At 43.3% G+C, this 25,038-nt stretch overlaps 1 protein-coding gene across 2 annotated transcripts in view; it reads left to right on the top strand.

Annotated features, from left to right (window-relative positions):
* Positions 1-4,286: 4,286 nt before the first annotated feature.
* Positions 4,287-25,038, top strand: part of STX11 (syntaxin 11) — a 39,666-nt gene continuing 18,914 nt past the window's right edge. Inside the window, exons 1-2 of one of the 2 annotated variants that reach the window (XM_081094316.1) lie at positions 4,287-4,475; positions 4,560-4,733. In XM_081094316.1, the coding sequence (XP_080950442.1) occupies positions 4,661-4,733 (73 nt within the window). In that variant the 5' untranslated portion in view covers positions 4,287-4,475; positions 4,560-4,660. Of the gene's footprint in view, positions 4,476-4,559; positions 4,734-13,888; positions 14,031-25,038 lie in introns of those variants that run through there. The other variant, XM_081094317.1, reaches the window with a different exon arrangement.

The following is a 25,038-nucleotide window of genomic DNA, read 5'->3' as shown; positions in this document are numbered from 1 at the left end:
TTGTTAAAGTGTCCATATTACCCAAGCAATCTAAAGATTCAATACAACCCCTATCAAAATTGTTATGACATTTTTCAAAGAGCTAGGAAAAATAATTCCAAAATGGTATGGGACCACAAAAGACCAATTTCAATAAAGAAATATTGAGAAAGAACAAATCTGGAGGCATCATATTTCCTGATTTCAAACAATTTTACAAAGCTATAGTAAACAAAACATATGGCATTGGCATAAAAACAGACACATACATTAATGAACAGAAAAGAAAGCAGAGAAATACACACACAGATGTGTATGATCAACTAATTTAGGAGTCAAGAATATACAATGAGGAAAGGATTGTCTCTTCAGTAAGTATTGCTGGAAAAAATGGACAGCCACTTGCAAAATAATAAAACTGAACCCCTATATTATACCATGTTACCAAATCAACTCTAAATGGATCAAAGACTTGAACATAAGGCCTGAAACTATAAAACTCCTAGAAAACACAGGGGGTAAGCTCTTTGATATTGGTTTTTGAAACAATTTTTTTGGATTTGACTCTAAAAGCAAAGGTAAAACAAAACAAAAACAAACAAGTGGAACTACATCAAACTAAAAATGTCTTCATTTCATTGGAGATCATCAATAAAATGAAAAGGCAACCTACAGAATGGGAGAAAATATTTGCAAATCATATAGCTGATAAGGGGCAAATATCCAAAAAAATGTAAAGAACTCATATAGCTCAATAGCAAAACCAAATAAACAAACAATTCTATTAAAAAATGGGCAGAGGATTTGAATAGACATTTTCAAAAGAAGACATACAAATGGCCAACAGGTACATGAAAAGATGCTCAACATCACAAATCATCAGGAAATGCAAACAAACAATGAGATATCACCTCAAACCTGTTGGAATGGCTGTCATAAAAAAGACAAGAGATAAGTGTTGGCCATGAATATGGAAAAAGAGAAACCTTGTTCACTGTTGGTAGAAATGTAAATTGGTGCAACCACTATGTATAGAAGTTCCTCAAAAAATTAAAACTAGAACTACCACATGATCCAGCAATTTCACTTCTGGATATTTATCTGAAGAAAATAAAAACACTAACTAAAAAAGATATATTTTCTCACATGTTCATTGCAGCATTATATAACCACAAAGTTAAGATATGTAAGCAACCTAAATGTCCATCAACAAATGAATGAATAAAGAAGATGTGATATATATATGTGTGTATATATATATATATATATATATATATATATATATATATTTCATGTATATATGAATAGTATTCAGCCATAACAAAGAAGGAAATCCTGCCATTTGCAACAACATAGATCAAACCTGAGGACATTATACTAAGTGGAATAACCCAGACAGAGAAAGACAAATACTGCATGGTATCATTTACTACTTTATGTGGACTCTAAAAAAAAAAGAAAGAAAAAAAAGAAAAGCAAACTCATAGAAACAGAATTGAAAACTGATCACCAGGGATGGGGTGAGGGTTGGTGAAAGAGTACAAATGTTCAGCTATAAGATGAATAAGGTCTGAGGATATCCTATCTAATAAAAGAGAAACATGGTAATTAGCCGTACCTCCGCTACCCTTCCCATTGGCTAATCAGGGCAATATGCAAATTAACTGCCAGCCAAGATGGCGGCCGGCAGCCAGGCAGCTTGAAGTGAGCATGAGGCATGCTTGCTTCAGTGACAGAGGACTCCAATGTTCACCGCCTGCCGCTGCCGGCCTCTGAGCTTGCAGTTTGAAACATTGTTACAAATATTGAAGCTAAACAAAACCCCAGAAACCTGTTTTCAGCCAGCCGGGATCTCAGAGCTGGAGTTGAAACAGTGTTTCGATTATAGAACCCAAACAAACCAGATACCTGCTTTCAACAGCAGAGGCCTAAGAGCTGGAGCCAAGCCTCAGAGCTAAAGCTGGCCCAGAATAAAAAAAAAAAAAAAAGAAAAAAGAAAAAGAAAAACAGTAGTGGTTGGGAGCTTCAGTCACCCGCCAGCCTGAAAACAGCCCTCAGCCCCTCACCCAGACTGGCCAGGCACCCCAGTGGGGACCCCCACCCTGAAGGGTGTGTGACCAGCTGCAAACAGCCATCATCCCCTCATCCAGGCTGGCCAGGCACCCCAGTGGGAACCCCCACCCATATCCAGGACACCCTTCAGGGCAAACCAGCTGGCCCGCACCTGTGCACCAGGCCTCTACCCTATATAGTAAAAGGGTAATATGCCTCCCAGCACCGGAATCAGCGGAGCCAAGAGGCCTCCCGGCACCGGGATCAGCATGACAGGGGGCAGCGTCCAAACCCCCTGATCGCCCTGCGGCTCTGTGTGTGACAGGGGGTGGGGCCACAACCTCCCTATCGGCCCTGCTCTGTTCCTGACAGGGGAAGGTGCCCCAACCCCCTGATCAGCCCTGCTCTGTGCCTGATAGGGGGGAGCTCCCCAACCCTCTGATTGCCCTGCGGCTCTGTGTGTGACAGGGTGCAGTGCCCCAACCCCCTGATCGGCCCTGCTCTGTGTGTGATGGGGTAGAGCCATAACCTCCCCATCCTCCCTGCCCTGAGTGTGACAGTGGCTGTGCCCCAACCCCCTGATGGGCCCTGCTCTGTGCGTGACAGGGTATGGAACCCCAACCCCCCTAATGGGCCCTGCTCTGTGAGTGACAGGGGGCAGCGCCCCAACCCCCTGATTGGCCCTACCCTGAGCATGACTGAGGGTGGCATCACAACCTCCCGATCCGCCCTGCTCTGTGCATGACAGGGGGCGGCGCCCCAACTCCCCAATCGGCCCTGCTCTGAGCCCGACCAGGGGCTGCACCTAGGTATTGGGCCTGCCCTCTGCCACCCGGGAGCAGGCCTAAGCCAGCAGGTCGTTATCTCCCGAGGGGTCCCAGACTGCGAGAGGGCACAGGCCGGGCTGAGGGACCCCCTCTCCCCGCCGAGTGCACAAATTTTTGTGCACTGGGCCTCTAGTATAATAATAAAAGCGTAATATGCCAATTAGACCAGACGACCTTCCAGATGCCATGTGGGCAAGGGGCTGAGGCGGAGGCGGAGGCGGGGGTCTGAATCTTGTGCATCGGACCTCTAGTCTAATATAAACACAGTGACTATAATTAATACTGTATAATATAACTGAAATTGGCTAAGAAAGCAAAACTTAAATGTCCTCACACAAAAAAAAGATAAATATGTGAGGTAATAAATGTGTTAATTAACTAGATGGCTAGATGGTGGGAATATTTTCACAATATATACATATATCATTGCACACTTTGAACACTTTAAATATTTTGAAATTAACCTCAGCAAAGCTAAAAAATTAATGAAGTAATCATTCAAGATGAACATTTAAAGGAAAAATCATAGAAATGATAATGAAGATCATTCAAATGAGTATCTATTGTCTTAAAAATAAAGAGAATCCTAAATAACAGAATAGCTCCATGCACTTTTCTACTTTTGTTTTTTATTATTATTTTTTAAATATGATCTTATTGATTTTTAAAAAGAGAGGAAGGGGAAGGGATAGAGAGATAGAAACATCAATGATGAGAGAAACATTATTGATTAGCTGCCTCCTGCACGCTGCTCTACTGGGATCCAGCCGAAACCCAGGCATATGCCCTGACCAGGAGTTGAACCAGTGATCTCTTGGTTCATGGGTCAATGCTCAACCACTAAGCAACCCCAGCCAGGCACACTTTTCTACTTTTAGAACACACATTTGTTGTTTCACTTCATCAAAACAACATTAAATCAATGTTTATTTTAATATTATTAATTTTATACTTTTAATGTGTAGATTGGTTTGGATTTTATAGTCTGTAGCCATAGGTATTTATACCATATTTATGTAAGTAATATTGTATTTATATTATTTATATTCAGGTAACGTTAGAGTCGAAATAATTTGTCAACACTGGGTGCCATATGTTCCTTTTCCTTGAAGAGGGGTCTACTCATTGTTTAAGTTGGAGAGATGAGGTACCAGGACCATGAAAGAAATAAGATGTGAATAGTATATGTCCCCCACTTACATTTGCGTTGTAATCAATTCCAATTTGCACGGGGGCATTTGTTTTGTAACTGTTTCTTTGCGACTAAGGGATGTAGAGTTGTGGCAAAAGTTCCTGTTTCATAAATCACTTTTGTCCATCAGCAACCTGTAGAAAATGGGGTTTAAAGAAATTAGCTGGAGTGGCCTGCTTTCAACACCCTGAGCTAGTGATGCAAGGTCATATCAGCTCCTACCAAAGACTCCTCCTCACACTCGGGTTGCACAGCAAGGTAAGGAGCTGCGGATTGAGAGGAACACCTGTCCGCTCCTCCAAGGTCTCCCCAAGATCATCACCCCAAGGGCGGGGATTCTCCAGGAAAGACTTCACCCGCTGAATTCTTTGAGTTCATTGTGAATTCGCTGCTTAGATTTCAGTCTGTTCTCACTATTACTTTTGGTAAATTCATCTTAAAAAATATTCATCTTTTGAAACAGGTTTGTTTTTTGTGGTGCCAATATTGTACTTTTAAATTTTCTTTAGGGTCACGAAGGGATGCACTCACAGAAATTATAAACCATACTGAAGGAAGAAAGCAGTCCATCTGAAGAGTGTGTTAAAGGACAAGGAAGACAGATAAAGATATGGAGCTGCAGCAAGAGGATGACATGGATGAAGAGGAGGAAAAAGAGAAGAAAACCACGGCTCACCCCCAAAGTAAGGCTTTTTGGTGTGGAAATACACAGTTTCTAAACAGATAGCACAAATTCATGTCAAAGAAAACAAAGTATGGGTGTAAAAATGTTTAGCCTATTTGTGAATTACATTTGTTGAAAATTAATTGAATGATTCAAATTCTAAAGCAACATTTAAAGGATCATGACTGAATAGTTATCTGTAGAAGGCATGGCTTATTTGTTGTTTTGTTATACTTTTGTTTCACTTTTATTAGTTCCGCAGGACAGGGCCATGGCGCAAAAGGGTTTTTTTTTTTTTTTACCAGAAATGACTATTGAGTAACAGTCTCACTTTAAAATACTTTTGCAACTTGTTATGCAAAATCATAATTGCAAAAAAAATTGGTTTCCTTTATGAGTTATTGAGCCAATCAGTTCTATCTCTAGACCAGAATTTTTAAGCGCATTCTCTTTCACAGAAAATATTCTACTTGTATGCATACAGCAGGCAGCCATACATGTAATTTCAGGCCTTTTATAAATATGCCAGTATTTCAGAGGAAAGTTTTCACTAACTTGCAATTTGGGTTAAAATGAGAATACAACAGCCCTAGCTAAAGTGGCTCAGTTGTTTGAGCATCGTCCCCTGCACCAAAAGGTCACTGGTCTGATTCCTGGTCAGGGCACATACCCAGGTTGCGGGTTTGATCCCCAGTCAGAGTATGTATAGAGATGTTTCTCTTTCTCTCTCTCTAAAAATCAATAAAGACATATATTTTTTAAAAATATATTTTATTGATTTTTTACAGAGAGGAAGGGAGAGAGATAGAGAGTTAGAAACATTGATGAGAGAGAAACATTGATCAGCTGCCTCCTGCACACCTCCTACTGGGGATGTGCCCGCAACCAAGGTACATGCCCCTGACCGGAATTAAACCTGGGACCTTTCAGTCCGTAGGCCGACGCTCTATCCACTGAGCCAAACCGGTTACGGCAAGACCTATTTTTTTAAAAAAAGAATACAACAGTGTCATTTAACGAATGATAGGCAGGGAAAACATTTAATTAAAATCAAAATAATGCAATTTGATTTCTACCCCTTGATTTCTACCCCTCCTTGTATACCAAGCACCGAAAAATAAGCTTACAGAACAACAAGAAATTTGCTTTTCTATGAGAGTAATCTATTGCATTGCTTTTTATGTAATTCTTCTAAGCTTACTTTGATATTTTAATGGATTAATAGATGTATTGAATTTTCAGGGAAATTCAGAATGAAATGCTAGAGAAAGAATATCGGTGTTTAGATGAGTGGCAGTGGGCCTGCTTTGAAGGCCTCCCGCCCGTAGAGGTTCTCACATAGCCTGTAACTTGGACCTGGATTTGAGTTTAGTAAAGGGATCGTGAGTAGGAACCTACAGGTGACCTGGTGACTTAGTGGTGACGTACATACCAGTACCTGCCCTTCTTCTTCTCAGAATTCTTTTCTCGTCTCTCACCAATTTAAGAACCTCTGCACCTAGAGGCCAGATCCCCTCCATTTCTCCTCTGCAAATCTTAGCCATCTGACAAAACTTCATGATGTCTTTCCAACGGACTTTATTTTAACTCCTGTCATAATGACAACAGTGGGTCAGAAAATTTCAACTCAGGCAGTTCAGTCAGTTAATGCAGGTGCACCATTAATAACCAACACTAGTCCAACAACAGCAATCACTGCAAAGGTGGTTACTCAGACGGTCCCTACTATCGGATGCCAGCCTCTATCCTGTTTCCACAGCCCATGGTACACCAGTAAGGAAACTATCAGTGCGTACTCCCCAGGCATCTGGCCAGACTCCTTCCCGAGTTACCAGTGCGGTTATAAAAGGGCTAGAGGTTAAACCAGGGGCAGTGACAAAAAAGCAGAACAAGATGTGAAAATTTTGCAGCTGATACAAGAAGAAAACCAAGCAGATGGAAAGAAGACAGTGACCCAGGAGTAACTATTAGTTATGGTGCCTATTATGCATTTGAAATGTCACCAGTGAGACTGAAGAACTGCATTTAAAATTTTGTTTAATTAATCTGAATTTAAATATAACTGTATGTGGCTACATTAATGGACAGTGCAGATGTAGAACGAGGGGCGGGGGGGGGGGGAGCTTGTTGAGTACAAGTTGACTGATTGAACCTCAATTCCCTTTTAATGGGGTTAAAAACCAGCTATTCATTTACTCATACAAGAACAGCACGTGCCCAGAAAGGTGTCAAATAGAGAGTAAATTAAAGATAGATTATATGGAAATAACAAGTGTTGGCAAGGATGTGGAGAAATCGGAACCCTTGTGTGTTGCTGGTATGAATATAAAATGGTGCAGCCTCTGCAGAAAACAGTTTGATGATATCACAGAAAATTACACAAAGAATTGCAGTATAACCCAGCAATTCCACTGCTGGGTATATACCCCAGAAAAATAAAAGCAGATATGAAAGAGCAATATTATTTGGCCTTAAAAGGGAAGGAGATTCTGACACATGCTGTGTATAACGTGGGTAAACCTTGAAGCCACTATGCTGAGTGAAATAAGTCAGCTACAAAAAGACAAATATTGTATGATTCAACTTACATAGGTATCTAGAGTAGTCAGATTCATAGAGAGAGACAGTAGAACAGTGGTTGCCAGGAGCTGGGGGAAGAGGAAGTGGGAATTTGTGTTTAATGGGTACAGAGTTGTCATTGGGGAGGATGGAAAAGTTCTGGAAATGGGTGGTGATGGTTGCAATATGAATGTACTTAACAAAACTGAACTTTATGCTATAAAGTGGTTACAGTGGTAAATTTTATGTTACAATAAACAATGATAAGTTAAACACATATCCTTAAGGAGTTTGCAAACTAGCATGGAAAAGAGAAATAGTGGCTGGTGATTGCTACCTTGCGTGGGGGATATACAATGACTGTTTAGCTGAGGACTATGGATGAATTGCACGTGGGTGGGGCAGCTGGGCTAGATGACCTTCCAACCCTAAGATTCAATAGATTTATGAGCCCTTCAGCTTAGGGATGGCAGTGGTATATAAGATGATGTCTACAAGGGGACAGGCCTTCATGTGGCAGCTACGCTCATCTCCAAATGGTTGCCCTACTTTACCTGAGTTTTACCTTAAAGTCCTCTTTAGTCTTCATGGCTCAAAAAATCCAGACTGGAAGTGAAAGCCAACTTCTCCAGAAAATCTATAAAACACAGAAGACCTACTTGGGATTCGAGCCGAAGGTGGGCTGATCAATTGCAGAGAACCAAGGTCAGGCCCAGCTGGTGTGGCTCAGTGAACCCATGAACCAAGAAGTCATTGGTTTGATTCCCGGTCAGGGCACATGGTCTGGTTTCAGGCTCACTTGCTCGATGTTTCTCTCTATCCCTCTCCCTTCCTTTCTCTAAAATCAACTTAAAAAAAAAACCTCAAAAATATTTTCAAAAAAGAGAGAGAACGAAGGTCAGTCTAGACCAGCCGTGGGCAAACTACGGCCCAAGGGCCGGATCCGCCCATTTGAAATGAATAAAACTATTGAAAAGAAAGACCGTACCCTTTTATGTAATGATGTTTACTTTGAATTTATATTAGTTCACACAAACACTCCATCCATGCTTTTGTTCCGGCCCTCCGGTCCAGTTTAAGAACCCATTGTGGCCCTCGAGTCAAAAAGTTTGCCCACCCCTGGTCTAGACCTTGTCATCATCAGTGTCTGCATCCTTTTATAATCCAAGTCTCAAAATCCCGTTCTCTGATAACCAACTTGTATTTTTTCAACAGAATCTCTCTACCCCTTAAATGCAACAATTTCTTGGTGTCCTGGAACCTCCAACCCATTTACCTAACACCTTTTACTTGGGCTCAACACCATTCATGTCCTCTTTTCTCTCCTTACTTGATTTAGATGCCATGCTCCTTTTTAAAAATAATTATTCCCTTGCATGGACACTCAGTGCTCTTGTCCCTCTCCCTTCCAGCATATTCACCTGGCAACTCCAAAGTCTGGTTATCTCTGGACCTCTGCCTAGTTTTATTTGCATCCACACAGGCAAAGGAGACGGGTGAGAACCACAACTGTACCGACTGGCCTCCCTTTATATGCATGATCCTTGACTTCAAATAAACCCTTAGTACTAACCAACAATTTGAATCTATTTTCAGTCCATTTAATCTCTCACTATCCCTAGATGCTATTTCATACTTTCCCCTCTCTTCTCAAACGTCCTCTCTACTCCTCACAGCTGATGGCCTTGCTTCTTCATTGATATATCAGGTTCATGGCTCCACATTCTGCCTCCCCTCCAGTTGTTACGAGGGAAGAAATCTATGTTCTACTTAACGCCAACTTTCCATTTGTGCATTGGATCCCATTACTGCTTATCTACTCAAGAACATTACTCCAGCCAGGATCCCTTTTCTCTCCTGCATCATCACTTCTTCCTTCCCTTTCTGTTCATTTCATAGCATAACAATATGTATATTTTCTAATTTTAAAAAAAATCTCCCCTGACTATACATTTCCTTCTAGCTATAGTCACATTTCTCTGAACCTATTTACTCTCTTTTTGTTCTATTTGGGCCCACTCCTAAGAGGCTGTGTCCACCACATGCCACCAAAACTCTCCTTATCAAGTTCTCCATTAACCTCCATATGCCCAAGACCATTGCTCAATTTTCAGTCCTAATTTTACCCACTGTAGCAGCACTTGATAGTTGATCATTCTTGAAACATGTTTCATTTGGCTTCTGGAACACCATTCTTTGTTAGTTCATGCATCTCACTGATTATTCCTTCTCATTTTCCTTTCTTGATGTTTCATCTTCCTCATCTCTGAACTTTGAAGTAACCCCAGAACTCAGACTTCAGACATCTAAATTCTATCAGCAAACCATCTATGTGCTAAAGACTGTCAAATTGATATCTTCATCCCAGGCTCATCTATCCCACAGCTTGACAACTCCAAACTTAAAGGGTCCAAAAGGGAACTCTTAATCTCAAGCAATCCTCCCCTTCCCTCCCCTACTTTCCCTCCCTCCTCCCCAATTTGTTTCCCCATCTCAGCATAAGGAACCTCTTTTCTTGTAGTTGCTCTGAGTGAAAACCTTGACCTATCCTTGACTCCTCTTCCTCTCTACACCCTACATCCAATGAATCAGCCAGTCCTATCAGCTCCTCCTTGTGAACACAGAACCTGCCTACTTCCCACCAGCTCCACTACTATCTTTGTATCAGTCAGGCATCTCCAGAGAAACAGAGCCAATAGGAGATATTTCTATCGATCAGTCAGTAGATAGATATGAGGGGAGAGAGAAAGAGAGAGATTATAAGAGATTGGCTCACTCAACTGTCAAGGCTGAGAAGTCCCAAGATCTGCAGTTGGCAAGCTGGAGACCCAGGAAAGTTGGTGATCTAATTCCAGTCTGAGTCTGGAGGCCTGAGAAGAAGCGAGCAAATGGTCTAAGTTCCAGTTTGAAGGCAAGTCGAAGGCAGGAGAAAACTGATGTCCCAGTTTAAAGACAGTTGTCAAGAGGGAAAGAATTCTCCCCTACCTTGCCTTTTGTTCTATTCAGGCTTTCAATAGATAGGCCCACCCACATTGGGGAGGGCAATGTTTTACTCTCTACCCATTCAAATGTAATCTCATCCAGAAACACCTTTACAGGCACACCCAGAATAATGTTGAATAAACAACCTGGGAACCCCAAGGCCCAGTCAAGTTGACACATGACATTAACCATCACAGTTTTCTAACTGGCTGGCTTGCTCCATCCCTCTTCTCTAATCTGTCCTCAAAGAAACAGTTGACCGAAAAAAAAAAAAAAAAAAAAAGACACATCATATGACTCCTCAGCTAAAAACTCTTCAATATCTTTCCTTCTCAAGCCAAGTAAAATTAAAAACTATCATGACCACAAGGCCCTACATGATTTGGTGCCTACTCCTGTCACTCACTCTTCTCTGACTCATTGTCCCACCCACACTGATATTACCTCAAGAAGCCAGGCTTGCTCCTGCCTCAGGGCCTTTACCTTCACACATTCTCCAGCTTAAATGGTCTTAACCTGAATAGCCACATTATTCCCTCCATCAAGTATTTTGCTTTATTTTTAAAATAAACTTTATTTTGAAATTTATATAAATATTACAAAGATACTACAGGGAGTTCCCATAAACCACATTCCCATTTCCCCCTATTATTACCATCTTACATTAGTATGGCATATCATCACAGCTAAGAAACCAGTCTTGATACTTAGGTATTAACAAAAGTCCCTATTTTATTCAACTTTCCTTAGTTTTTACCTAATGTCCTTTTTCTGCCCCAAGACCCCACCCTAGATACCATATTACATGTAATTGTCATGTCTCCTTAGGCTTCTCTAGGTCAGACTTCCTTTGTTTTTCATGATGCTGATGCTGTGCCCAGATTTCAAGGTTCCCAGGACCCCCAGGGAGCCCGTCAGTCCGATGCAAAAGCAAAGAGTCCTTCATTTCGAACTAGTTCGGCTCCCCGACCACACTCATGGATGCAACGGTAGCCCAGTGGCCGAGAGAGAGCGAGGCCTGATGGGATTGTGGGTTTTATAGTAAGGGCAGGGGAGGGGACTGTGGGCCCCGCCGATTGGCCAGGCGTGAGTCGGGTCTTGTTTTTTTTTTTTTTTTAAATATATTTTATTGATTTTTTACAGAGAGGAAGGGAGAGAGATAGAGAGTTAGAAACATCGATGAGAGAGAAACATCGATCAGCCGCCTCCTGCACATCCCCCACTGGGGATGTGCCAGCAACCCAGGTATATGCCCTTGACTGGAATCGAACCTAGGACCCTTCAGTCCGCAGGCCGATGCTCTATCCACTGAGCCAAACCGGCTTCGGCGAGTCGGGTCTTGTTACACAGGATGTGGTCATCTCTCTGGCGCGCACGTTCCTTGATTGTCATTGGTTAGTTTAAAGAAATCCTGGGCGTGGCCAGCAGGGGCCTGGGCTTCCGGGAAGAAGGCACTCTCCTGAGCACATGGCGGCCGCCCCAAAAATGGAGGACCCAGGGCAAGATGGAGGGCGCAGTCCTAGCCCCCCCCCCCCCCCAGGGCGAGCTGAGCCCGGGCTCCAGGGGCCAGTCCGGTTGCTGGGGGTCCAGCAGATCGACCAGTTCCAGCCCAGACAGGAAGTCCACGTCCTCCATCTCCTCGGGCGAGGGCACGAGCCCTGCCCCGCCGCCGCTGCTGCCACGTGGGTCTGGTCCGGGGGTGGCGGGCGGGTGGCAGCCTGTGCCGGGCTCCCGCCATGGGCTGGGGAGTCGGTGCCCAAGGCCGCCAGCAGCGTGGTCAGGCCCCACGACAACTCGCCCTTTCAGCTGACAGCTTTGAGGAATATTAGTCTGATGTTTTGTAGAATGTCTCACTATTAGAATTTGTCTGAGGATTTTCTTCCTTTTTTAAAAAATATTTTTATTGATTTCAGAGAGGAAGGAAGAGGGAGAGATAGAAACATCATGATGAGAGACAATCATTGATCAGCTACCTTCTGCACACCCTTCACTGGGGATCAAACCCGCAACTCGGGCATGTGCCCTTGACTGGAATTGAACCTGAAACCCTTCAGTCTGCAGGCTGATGCTCTATCCACTGAGCCAAACCAGCCAGGGCTGTCTGAGGTTTTTTCATGATAAGACTAGGGTTATGGTTTTGGGGGAGGAAGACCACAGAGGAAAAGTGCCATTTTCATCACATCATATCAAGAGTACACACTATCGATATGATAATTCCTCACTGTTCATGTTGACCTTGATCACCCGACTAGGTAGAGTTTTTCAGCGGTTTCCTTTGTAAAGTTACTATTTTCCCCCTTTCATACTTTTGGGAAGAAAGGCACCGTGAGCAAGCTATATATTTAAGGAGAGGGATCTTCTACTTCTCCTTGAGGGTACAGTATCTGCATAAATTACTAGGAATTCTTCAGGGGAGATTTCTCTCTTCACCACTTATTTATTCAACCACCTATTTATGTCATTATGGACTTATAGATTTCTTTATTTACTGTGGGATGTAATCCATTACTACTTTATTTATTTTGTAGCTCCAATTGTTTCAGCTTTGGCCATTGGGAGCTCCTGCATTTCCTTGTAGGGCTTTTTCTTTGAGCACTTATACTTTTAAGCATCAGCCTTACTTTTCAAGATACTGACCACATAACGTACCTCACATATAATACCTCACATAATATACACTTTATCTGTTTCTCTTTCCCCACTGGAATGCCAGGTCCTTGGGGGCAGAGTCTTGCGGTATTTTTTACCACATACCACGGTTGTAGCCTCAGTGCTTGAGTGGTCACTCAATTGGGGTGAGGCCCACTTGAGAGGGGGTGGGGCCAGGTGGGTTCTGGGAAGATGGTGCTCAGCCTTCTGGCTGCTACCAGCAGCCTCCCTGTCTGCTGAAGAGTCTGCCAGGTCCTTGCCTGTGTGCTCAGTGGTTGGAGTGTCAGCCCGGACAACTGGAGGCTCATGGGTTCGGTTCCCTGTAAAGGGCATATACCTGGGTTGCAGAATCCTGGCCCTGGTCAGAAGCAGGGGGCGGAGGGGGGGAGAAGGGGACAAGCAGGTAGAGGAAGGGTGGGCAATGATGGATTTTTCTCTTTCAATCGATGTTTCTTCTTCTTCTTCTTCTTCTTCTTCTTCTTCTTCTTCTTCTTCTCTCTCTCTCTCTCTCTCTCTCTCTCTCTCCCTCCCTCCCTCTCTCTCTCCCTCTCCCTCTCCCTCTCCCTCTCCCTCCCTCCCTCCCCTCAATCAATGGAGGGGGAAAAATCAATGGAGGGAAAAAAGAGTTGAGGCAGGTGCAGGGCAGGCTGCAGTCACACCCACACGGAGACCCAGGGCAGGGATCCGCGCGGGAAGCCCACCCGCAGGCCGACGTCACCAGCGCAGCGGGGATTCCCACGGAAAGTCCGGCGCCTCCAGGCACCTTTCCGCGGGGCGGCGTGGAAAAGGGCGGTGGGGAGGGGGTACCCGGAGCGTCGGGCGGGCGGCAGGGGTGGGGAGGCGGAAGGAGGGGGCCCGCCCGGCTCCCCTCGGATGGAGCTACCGACTCGGGGCGGGGCGGGGACGCGCGGGGACCGGCGCTGTCCTCCTGGGGCGGGGCCTGGGCCCCGGTGGTGGGTGCTTCCGAGCCGAGGGGCTGGGCCGGCGGCGCCCAGAGGCGGCGGCGGAGGAGCCGCGGGCGGCGCGGGGAGTCGCGCAGCCGGTTTCCTGATCCCACTGCGCCCGGCGCGGCACGGGCGTCCGCGCAGGACAGGGCGTCTCGGTTCCCACGCTCCGCCTGTTCCTGGTTCGTTCTTTTTTTCTTCTTCTCTCCTTAACCTCCGGGGGCAGGGGGGTGGGGTGGGGGTCCTGGCTGGCTCCGGGACGCGAGGGATGCCCCCGGAGTCATTTGGGGTCAGACCCCAGTGCTCACGCCACCTCCCGGCCCCTCGGGGAGCGCGGCACTGGGTTCCCCGATAGAACAGAGTGATTTCCTAATCCTAGAAACTATTTCAGAGCTACCTGTTGGCAGGCTTCCCTTAAGTATTCGCCCAAGAATACTTTTGCTTTAAGTCCATAGGCTGGAGTTTTTTGGTTTGTTTTGTTTGTTTGTTTAATGGGAGGGGGGTACTTCGGTTTGATCACCTCTTCACTTCCTATGAGATTACACATTCTCAAAAATACTAGAATGGTCATTTCTTGACTTCACGTATCTAAGTCAGGAGCCAGGAAATGCGGGGAAATAGATATAGCTTTGCCACAGCTCCTTCTAGGCCCACAGGAGACATTTCTTTTAGAAGGCTGGAGACAAGAAGTAGTGACACACTGTCCGAGAAATTCTCCAGGCCACTCACCCCCGCTGAGCGCAGTACTATTTCCTGTGGTTCTCTCACGCTTGTTTAAGCCGTTTCTCAGCAAAGGGAGGAGGTGCTATTTCCACACGGGCATCCAAAAATGAGTCACCAGGCTCCCGTGTTCATTGTGAGACGACGCGAACGAACGTCTGAAAAGTGAGGTTTGCTCTGGCTGTATAGAAAGTAAGACTAAAAGGTAGGATGGCTGAACTGGGGCAGGTGGTATAAGAAGTAACAGTTCAAGTTTTCCATCTCCTCAAGCGCCTGCCTGATGGTACAACATACCAGCGAGGGTCACTGGGCTGATGGGAGATAACCATTTAAATCACATGCTTTGCCACAGAGGCCCAAGGGAACATGAATTTCGTAATTCAGTAACTGAGTTGCCATTGCGTTCACTGGTAGGATATGGCAGAGACGTGTCACTTTACGTAGTGATTGTGTGTCACTCTCAGAATCAAAATATTTCAGATGGTTTGTCTTTAGTAAATTAGTGCTAAACCACATGAAACTTTTTGAAGAAGGTAGGTAGCAGCTGGGGCTGAGAAATTTAAACTGATGGGCCTTACTGCAGCTGGGTAGTAGCTCTTAGGAAGGGCTGTCCATTACCTCAAAAGACAGGAGAGGAGGCACAGCATCTCTATTGGAGCTGAACTGAGCGCAGGCAGCCCAGCCTACAGTTATTGGGCGCCCTGTGTGTGCCAGACTCTTCACTGAGCTCTGCTCAGTAAGACAGGCTCCTACCCACAAAGGCCCTAAAGCAGCAGTTCTCAACCTGTGGGTCGCGACCCCTTTGGGAGGCCAGAAATCCACTGGGAAGTCAAATAGAAGGAGATGAGCTCTATGACATATCTATGGGCCAAGCAGGGTTTCTGTTCCAATATGACCCCGTGTTTCTGCAGGTCTGGGAATTTGAATGAATTTGGTCGCCATTGCTGGAAAAATGAGGACAGTTTCCAGCTTAATCGTCTACTTGTTTTTGTAAGCAGCCTGTTGTGCTTATTCAGTAAGCATTTTACTCAATAAATGCTGTAAACATATGTTAATTAGAAAGGCATGATTTTAAAGTTGTTTGAATTGACTACATTTTGTATTATTTCCTAACCATGTAGAAATAAACCCAGCCTGTTATTACCCCTAGACAATTGCAGAAACTTTCAGTTACTTAACTTTTAATGCCTTGCAACTTTATAATACTACTAGAAGCCTGGTGCACGAATTTGTGCACTGGTGGGGTCCCTCTGTCTGGCCTGCTCCCTCTCGCAACCCAGGACCCCTCAGGGGATGTCAGACTGCCCGTTTCAGCCTGATCCCCACAGGCCAGGCCGAGAGACCCCACCGGTGCACAAATCCATGCACTGGGCCTCTAGTATGCATATAAGATCTTCAGTTAATCTCTTCCCATCCTCTTCCTTCTCTCTGAGATTCATCAGTCTGTTCCATGTTTCCATGCCTGTGTGTTCAGCATCTTCCCCCTGGTGGTCAGAGCTCATCATAGCTACCCGTTGAACGGTCCCTTAGGCTTTTATATATAGATATTGAAGCAACTTTCTGATCATTTTTTGTTGTGTTTTTTTTTTTTAAATGAAGCAATACAAGTTGTATTCAGTTGCTTGCAAAGTGTCTTCAATGAATAACATGGCACTTATTTAAAAGATTTTAACAGAGGTGAAACCATTGTATGTGTTTTTAAATCTTAAAAAATATTTTTATTGATTTCAGAGAGGTAGGGAGAGGGAGAGAGAGATAGAAACATCAATGATGATGGAGAATCACTGATTGGCTGCCTCCTGTGCATCACATAATGGGGATCGAACCCCCAGCCCCAGGCATATGTCCTGACTGGGACTTGAAGCGTGACCTCCTGGTTCATAGGTCAATGCTCAACCACTGAGCCACGCCAGCTGGCCTGATCATTGTTTTTATAGTTCAAATCAATCTTTTCAAATACATTATAGCTGTATGAGTTAAAATGAGTAAATCCACTGTCACAGTTTACTGTTGGGATTGAAATCTGCTGAAGTACCTTTGGACTTGGTGCCAAAATCTATTCAATTTCTCTAATTCTGTAAGATATCCAACAGATGAGGATAGCAGCGCTAAATTTGAGACAGCTTTACCTGAATTATACTTCATTTCCCCCTCGAGAGCCTCAAAGTCATCTTTTCTGTGAGAAAGAAAGGACTGAGTGTGTTCATCATCACACTCCTTGAACTTGGCACAGATTTTAGTCCTGTTAAGTGTTAGGAAGTATTCACTGATTGAATAATGAACCTTAATGTAAGAGGAGGGGCTGTCAGGAGGGAGGGATAGGTGACTCAGCAGCAGGATCAGTGTCATCCGGTAGGGACTCCAGCCTGGTTAGCATGGGCACAGGGTGAGGGCTAGGGAGAGGGCTGGAGACACAGGCTGGGTCAGATCACAAAGACCTGTGGCCATGTAGGAGTTGTGAGTTTATCTCAAGCAAGTGCATGATTTTGTCAGATACGTGTATTCAGAAGACAATTTAGAATATAGACAGAGAATAGATTGGATGAGGGTGGCACTAGCCTTTGGGAGACACAGAGTCGATGACTGTCATGGTTGAGAAGAGAAATTAAAGAAGGTTTGAGTCAGACAGTGATAGTGAGGAATAGAAAAGAGAGAAGGAGGTGACGTATGTTTAATAGGCAGAACCTGGCCTCTTTAGAAGTGGGCACTAGTGAGGGAGAGGGAGGAGTTTAAGATGACCCCCACATTCCTAGTAAATGACTAAGTTAGGAACACAAAAGTAGGATAATGAATGGAAGGATAATGAGGATAGTGCTTGATGCATAATCAGTATTCATTAAGCATTTTTGGATGAATGAAAAATAATAATAGCTACAGTTTATTGAGTGCTTATTAGTGACAGGCACTACGCTAGGCTCATAATGTGAATTCAGTCTTTTACTACGCACTGCAATCTTGTGAAGGAGGTACTATACCTGACTGCTTATGACAAGTGAAGAAAGTGCAGTGTTTGTATTAGATAAAGCCAGAAATCGATCCTGAGCACTGGGCTCACTCGGAGCTTCCATTCTGAACCATACTGCTATGATATGCCATTTTCATGAATGAATGAATGAATGAATGAATGAATGAATGAAATCTCGGACACTGTGGTAAGCTAAAATTGGAGTCATTGTTCTGATCCCGACAATTCTTCCTCTTCCAGGAACAGCCCAATACATAAAATGGGCCCCCAGTGGCCCTCTTGTGCTGCATAGCAACTCTGCCTCTACTTCCATCCCAAGATATACCTGGTGGGTCTAGGAATGATCCTAGAATAATTAGACATTTTCTCCTGGGAATTTTAAACATTTTAGTAAAGACTCACAGTGACTGAAGATCCCTAGAGTTTCAACTGTGTCCTTCAAGCTGCGCTGGTTATCTCCCTTTTCAAGCACTGCAGTTGAGTGCTTTGTGTTTCTTAGATGCACTCAAAGTTTTGTTGCTATGACCTGTAATATCCCTCCTGAGGGGAAGCAGAAAGGCTGGCCTGGGGGTAATAAACTACAGAGCATGGTCCGATGGTGGAAGAATCATCAACAAATGCAGGCAGGTCCATAACTACTCCAATTCTTACGCTCCTGGTTTGTGATCTGCCTTCTGGGCCTATTTTGTTCTGGTTTTACCCTAAAGCAGGTGCTTACCTGCCCCTTCCTGCCTTTAACTTCCAGAATCTTATTAAGAGGCCTGCTGTGTCCCCTGGCCTCTTGATTTTGACTGTGCAAAATGGCCCAGGTTCTCTGGGTTCAGGCCCTGCTTTCTGTTTGCAGCTACAGGAAGATTCCTTTGGTATTTTTGACACACAACCCCACCCTCTTCTCTCCACCCCCCAAAGAAACTGGCCCCAACTCTTCACTGTTCTCATTGTCTCATGATTCAGCCTCCCTTGACTCTGATTTTTGTTCAGCTAGCAGGCTCTAATTATTTTTTCCTTAGAGACCTCTACTTTGGACCACTTCAGGATTTTAAGTACTGAATTAATGTTGTACCTGAACTGATTCGGCAACCTCATTTTAAGTTTGACGTTTTAAATAGCACATGAAGAAAAGGTTTCTTTCAGCATTTCTTCAGCTTTATTAGGAAATCAAGATATTTATTTATAGTTTCCCATTACTGGAGACTAACATGAAGCCTTGTGGGATGGATGATCCAGCCCACATGGTGTGAATTCCTATATCCCTGCCTGTAATTCATTCACTGCTCAGATAACAAGAGAGGGAAAGGTTTTGGTTAATATTTCATGTGGGTTTGTCCTGCCTCTTCGATTCGACTGTGGTTTCCCTGAGAGCAGAGAGCAGAGTTTGGGGTGGTAGGTCTCTAAGGGCCTCGTAGTTCTAACCATTTTGTGACTTTTTCTGATAATGAAAACATCTGTCAGTGTAAGTCATTAGTTGGTCGGTCACTCCTTCTGAGTCTGTGGATGCCAGACTTTATTTGCATATTTCATTCAAGTTCTTTGTAAGGTTAATAATTTGGTACTTTTAATATGGAACAGAGTTTTAAAATTGGTAATTTCCAAATACCTTTCTTGACCTAATCAAATGTTTTCAACTTATTTGTGTGCTTTTTTTCTTTTCTTTTCAGTGGATACAGTATCAGGGTAATCCAGAAAATACTAAATTGCCTAGAAAAGTAGTCCCCATTTTGTATACCCAACAGTTTTACTTGTTTCTCTGTCCAAAATGATATTCCATTACTCATTGCCTAACTTATTGGGTAATAATGTGAATTCCGACAGTACAGAGTAGTGGAAATTGCTCTGTTGCTATCTTCAGATGGAAATGGTGAACAAGTATTGTTTTGTCTTCTGTTTCAGTTTCAGCATTGTAGCAATGCACATCTCACCTCCTGATTTCATGTCTAATTTTCTATTATGTGTGTGTGCACCTTGGTTAGTGACACAAAGCTGTTAGCTTGAGGTAAACTAGAACACAAAGTGTAAGCCAAATTTAATAATATCAGTAGATATTCCACTTCCTCCTCCCCTCGTCCCTGATTACTGCACGATAAACCAACATGTAGTGAGGTTAGCTGACAATATGATATAGCTCTTCATTATTTACAAAGAACTCATGATTATTTTCTCTTTATAAATTTTGTAACTTAAAAAATATTTTTATTGATTTCAGAGAGAAAGGGAGAGGGAGAGAGAAATAGAAACATCAATGATGAGAAGAATCATTGATCAGCTGCCTCCTGCATGGCCCCTACTGGGGATTGAGCCCACAACCCGGGTATGTGCCCTTGAACGGAATCAAACCTAGGGTCCTTCAATCCACAGGCTGATGCTCTATCCACTGAGCCAAATTGGCGAGGGCAAATTTAAAATTTTTTTTTCAATTACAGTTTATATTCAATATTATTTTGTGTTAGTGTCAGGTGTACAGCATAGTGGTTAGAAAATCATATACTTCACAAAGTGTTTCACCTGATATTTCCAGCACCCACCTGGCACGATGCATAATTATTATAGTGTTATTGACTACATTTCCTATGCTGTACTTTACATCCCCGTCACTATTTTGTAACTATTGATCTGTACCTCTCAATCCCTTTACCTTTTTCACTCAGTCCTCCAAACTCCTCCCCTCTGGGAACCATCAATCTGTTCTCTCTCTCTCTCTCTTTTTTTTTTGTTCTTTGGATTCCATATGTATGTGAAATTATATAGTATTTGTCTTTCTGTGGCTGACTTCACTTAACATAATACTCTCAAGGTTCATCCATATTTCATTCTTTTTATGGCTGAGTAATATTCCACTGTCTATCTGTTCCACAGCTTTATTTTATTATTTTTTATTTTTAAAATATATTTTATTGATTCTTTACAGAGAGGAAGGGAGAAGGATAGAGAGTTAGAATCATCAATGAGAGAGAAACATCGATCAGCTGCCTCCTGCACACCCCTTACTGGGGATGTGCCCATAACCAAGGTACATGCCCTTGACCGGAATCACACCTGGGACCTTTCAGTCCACAGGCCGACGCTCTATCCACTGAGCCAAACTGGTTAGGGCATGTTCCACAGCTTTATTATCCACTTAGCTATTGATGGGCACTTGAGTTATTTCTATAGCCTGGCTATTGTAAATAATACTGCAATGAACATAGAGGTGCATATATTCTTTCAAATTATTGTTTTAGGTTTTTTCAGAAACATACCCAGCAGTGGAATCACTGGGTTAGAAGGCAGTTCCATTTTTAATCTTTTGAGGAACCTCCTTACTGTTTTCCATAGCGACTGCACCAATATGCATTCCCACCAACAGTACACAAGGGTTCCCTTTTCTTCACATTCTCTCTAACAGTTATTTGTTGATTTATTGATGATAGCCATTCTTACCAGTGTGAGGTGGTAGCTCATTGTGGTTTTAATTTGTATTTCTCTGATGATTAGTGATGTTGAGCATCTTTTCATACGTCTATTGGCCATTTGTATATACTTTTTGGAGAAGTGTCTATTCAGATCCTCTGCCCATTTTTTAATTGGATTGTTTGTTGTTGTATTTTTGGTGTTGAGTTGTTATGAGTTCTTTATAAATTTTGGATATTAATCCCTTATCAGAAGTATCATTGCCAAATATGTTCTCCCATTCAGTGGGTTATCTTTTCATTTTGTTAATGGTTTTTTTTGCAGTAAAAAAACCTTTTTAGTTTGATGTAGTCCCATTTGTTTATTTTTTTCTCTTGTTTCCCTTGTCCAAGGAGATATATATCAGAAAAAAATATTACTATGAGAAATGTTAGAGATTTTACTGCCATGTTTTCTTTTAGGAGTTTTATGGTTTTGAGTCTTACATTTAAGTCTTTAATCCATTTTGAGCTTGTTCTTGTATATGGTATAAGAAGGTGGTCTACTTTCATTTTTTTTCATGTATCTGTCTACTTTTCCCAACACTATTTATTGACTAGACTGTCTTTACCCAATTGTATGTTCTTGCCTCCTTTGTCAAATATTAATTGACCATACAGGCATGGTTTTAATTCTGTTCCATTGATTTATGTCTGTTTTTATGCAAGTACCATGCTGTTTTGATCATGGTGACCTTAGGGCACAGTTTGATATCAGGTGACATGATTCTTCCAACTTTGTTCTTCTTTCTCTACATTTCTGTGGCTATTCAGGGTCTTTTTCAGTTTCATATACATTTTTGGATTATTTAATCTACTTCTGTAAAACATGCCATTGGTATTTTGATAGGAATTGCATGGAATCAATAGATTGCTTGGGTAGTATGGACATTTTAGCAATGTTAATTCTTCCTATTCATCAGCACATGATATGCTTCCATTTATTTGTATCTTCTTCAATTTCTTTATTCAGTGTCCTATAATTTTCCGAGTACAGGTCTTTTACCTGTTTGGTTAAACTTATTCCTAGGTTTGTGGTTTGTTTGTTTTTATGTAATTGTAAATGGAATTATTTTTCTTCATTTCCATTTGTGATAGTTCACTATTGGTGTATAAAAATGCAAACTAACTTTTCAATATTTATTTTGAATCCTGCTACTTTGAATTAATTTATCAGTTCTAGTAATGAATTTATTTATCAGTTTTGTGTGGAGTCTTTGGGGTTCTCTATATGCAGTATCATGTCATCTATAAATAATGACAGTTTTTACTTCTTCATTTCCAATTTGGATGCCATTTATTTTTTCTTCTTGTCTGATTGTGGTGGCTATAACTTCCAGCACTGTGTCAAATAAGAGTGGTGAAAGTGGACATCCTTGTATTATTCCTGATCTTAAGGAAAGTGCTTAGTTTTCCCATTGAGTATGATGTTAACTGTGGGTTTCTCATATGTGGCCTTTATCATGTTGAGCTATGTTCCTTCTATTCCTATTTTGCTGAGAGGTTTTATCATAAATGGGTGCTGGATTTCTTCAGATGCTTTTTCTGTACCTATTGATAAGATCATATCATTTTTATCCTTTATTTTGTTTATGTGGTGTATCACATTAATTGATTTGTGGATATTGTACCAACCTTGCAGCCCGAAGCAAAGCGCAAGTTGTGGCTGCCTCTACTAGGCCTGGGTGTGCATGGGAAGGGCCAAGCTGCACACCAAGGCTGGCTTCCACCCACACTGAGCCTGGGGCAGGTCAGCAAAAGGTCCAAAGCACCCTGAGATCCACCCCTGCCTGCCTCTGCATGCTGATTGCCTGTTAGGCTCAGTCATGGAAGAGCCTCTGGAGGTACATGAATTGTGTTCGGTAGGTTCTCAATGAGTCACCAGGTGGGAGCCAGTGGTATTCACCAGACAGATACAGATTCAAACTCAGAGCCAGTGCTGAGTGCCTGCAGACCTGTGTGGTGGCACAGGGTCTCAGGAAGTCATCATGGTGAGGTCAGCAGAGTTCTTCAGGCCCAAACAGACCTGGATTCAGCATGTGAAGGGAGGGCTCTGCACAGGAATAGTGGTGCTGGTCAAGCATGCAAGGGAAAAATCGCCCTCGTTCTAGAGCCACATAGCTCAGTTTGTTTTGGTTCCTGCCAGGACCTCCTGGAGAGCCTGAATTCAGCACAGGATGGGGGCACCTGGAGTTGGATGGGTAGGCTAGTGGATCTCCGGTGTTAGGGAGGCAGAACTGGTCAGACTCCTGGGAAGTTGGGGAGAGTGGCCCCCTTTCCCAGAAGCACAAAAATCAGTCACTGACAACCCCTGAGTCTGTCTGGATCTCTATACCCTGGGCCCAGGCAGCTGACTTTTTCACAGGCATGATTTCCACGGGGGGAGAGGGGGTACAGAAGGTTGAGAGGGTGGGTTATTGCCTTCCCCTCTCAACTTTGGAAGAGGGTATTCCACCCAGGAAAGATGGCATCTATGGTGTGGGAGAGGGACTCAGCACAGGGACCCTGGCAGGGGTTCCTTCAGGTCTCTTCCCAGAGCCACACAACCCAGTCTCTCCTTACATGACTCTGCTCTGCTCTGCTCTGCTCCGAGCCACCCTCCTCTGCCAGAGCCCCAAGTAAGTAGCTGTAAATGAGATTTTGTGTGCTGGACCTTTAAGAGGGCGCCTGAGTTTCTAGCAGAAGCCTGTCTCTCCCTGGCGGACAGAATCCCTGCTGATTTTCACAGCCAGATGTTATGTGGGTTCCTCTACCTGGCTCTGGTGTCCTGGGCTGGGGAGCCTGGAGTGGGGTTGAGACCCAGTGCTTCTCAGGTAGAACCTTTGCAGCTGAGGTATCCCTCCAGATTCTCAGCCATTGCACGTGGAAGCAGGGCCAGCCCTTTTTGCATCTATACCCTTCCTACCCGTCTCAGTGTGGCTTCATCTGTACATCCTTGGTCAGAAGACTTCTGGTGGTTATTCAGGTTGATTGTTCTATATTTTAGCTGTAATTCCAGTTTAGTCCTGGAAGGAGGTGAGTGTAATTTTTCTACCTATTCCACCATCATCTAGGATCCCCTCATATTTTCTGTTTTCGTTCCCACAAAAGCCTCATAACATAGAAATAATAAGTATTATTATTGTTGATGTTGTCTGTATTAGAATTTTAAAGATGAAGAAGGAGTCACTTGGAGAGATTGAGTGACCACTCAACATTACCCAAGAAGTAAGGTGCAGAGGCTGAATACGCTGTGTTGTCAGTACTTGACTGAAGGAGGCAAGTTTAATACCTTAGGTCAGTGACATTCCCTGGAAATAGCCTCTGAAATTTTATGTACAGGAAGTTTACTGGCAGGTGCTCAGGGAGTGAAGTCAGCAGGTGTACACAGAGGGAGAAATTGAACCATAGTGCACATACAAGGGTGACCTCAGCAGAAGGGAACTTTGGAGCTGGGGTGGCCTTTCAGAATTGTTCTGCCACCTTGAAGCAAGTGAACTAGTCATTGTATCTCTCAACTAGGATGCAGCTGCATCCAGGATGAAGGTGTAATCTTGGGTTAACAGCTTCCTTCAGTCAAGGGCAATTCCTGGAGCCAGTATTTGTGGCAACTGGGGAAATGAGGGTCTTGGTCCTATAGGGGATCTGAGATTCACATCATCCACAGTTGCGTGGAAGAGAGCATTCTCTGCTGCAAGAACTTGCTTGTGAGTTTCTGACCTAGACCATTACCCTGCTGAGTGGAGCAAAAAGTTGGCATTTTTCGCTAAGTCCCTTAAGGATTTATAATAGCTGACCAGACAGCAAGAAGACAGTAATCTTAATCCTAGGAAGATTAAGAGCAGAGGAAGAACCAGGAGAGAGTAGACCAGGACAAGTAGAGTAATGGTGCATAATAGACAAGACTAACAAAATCCCTTGGCTATCCAGATAACTAAAGTATAATTAATATTGGTCTTTGCTATACTTCTAGTCTTTAACATTATTAAATGGTAAACAGTTTTGTGATGTTAGGCTACATTTCTTCTCTCTTCTTTCTCTCCTTCTCTCTCATCTTTTTAAGCCTTTGAAAGACCCCAAACCAGCCTATTGAATCTCTGA

This window comes from Myotis nattereri (assembly GCF_964212035.1).
Source record: "Myotis nattereri genome assembly, chromosome: 6".
In the NCBI taxonomy this organism is placed as follows: domain Eukaryota; kingdom Metazoa; phylum Chordata; class Mammalia; order Chiroptera; family Vespertilionidae; genus Myotis; species Myotis nattereri.
The sequence above is the reverse complement of the archived record's forward strand: the minus strand, read 5'-3'. Positions and strand labels throughout refer to the sequence as shown.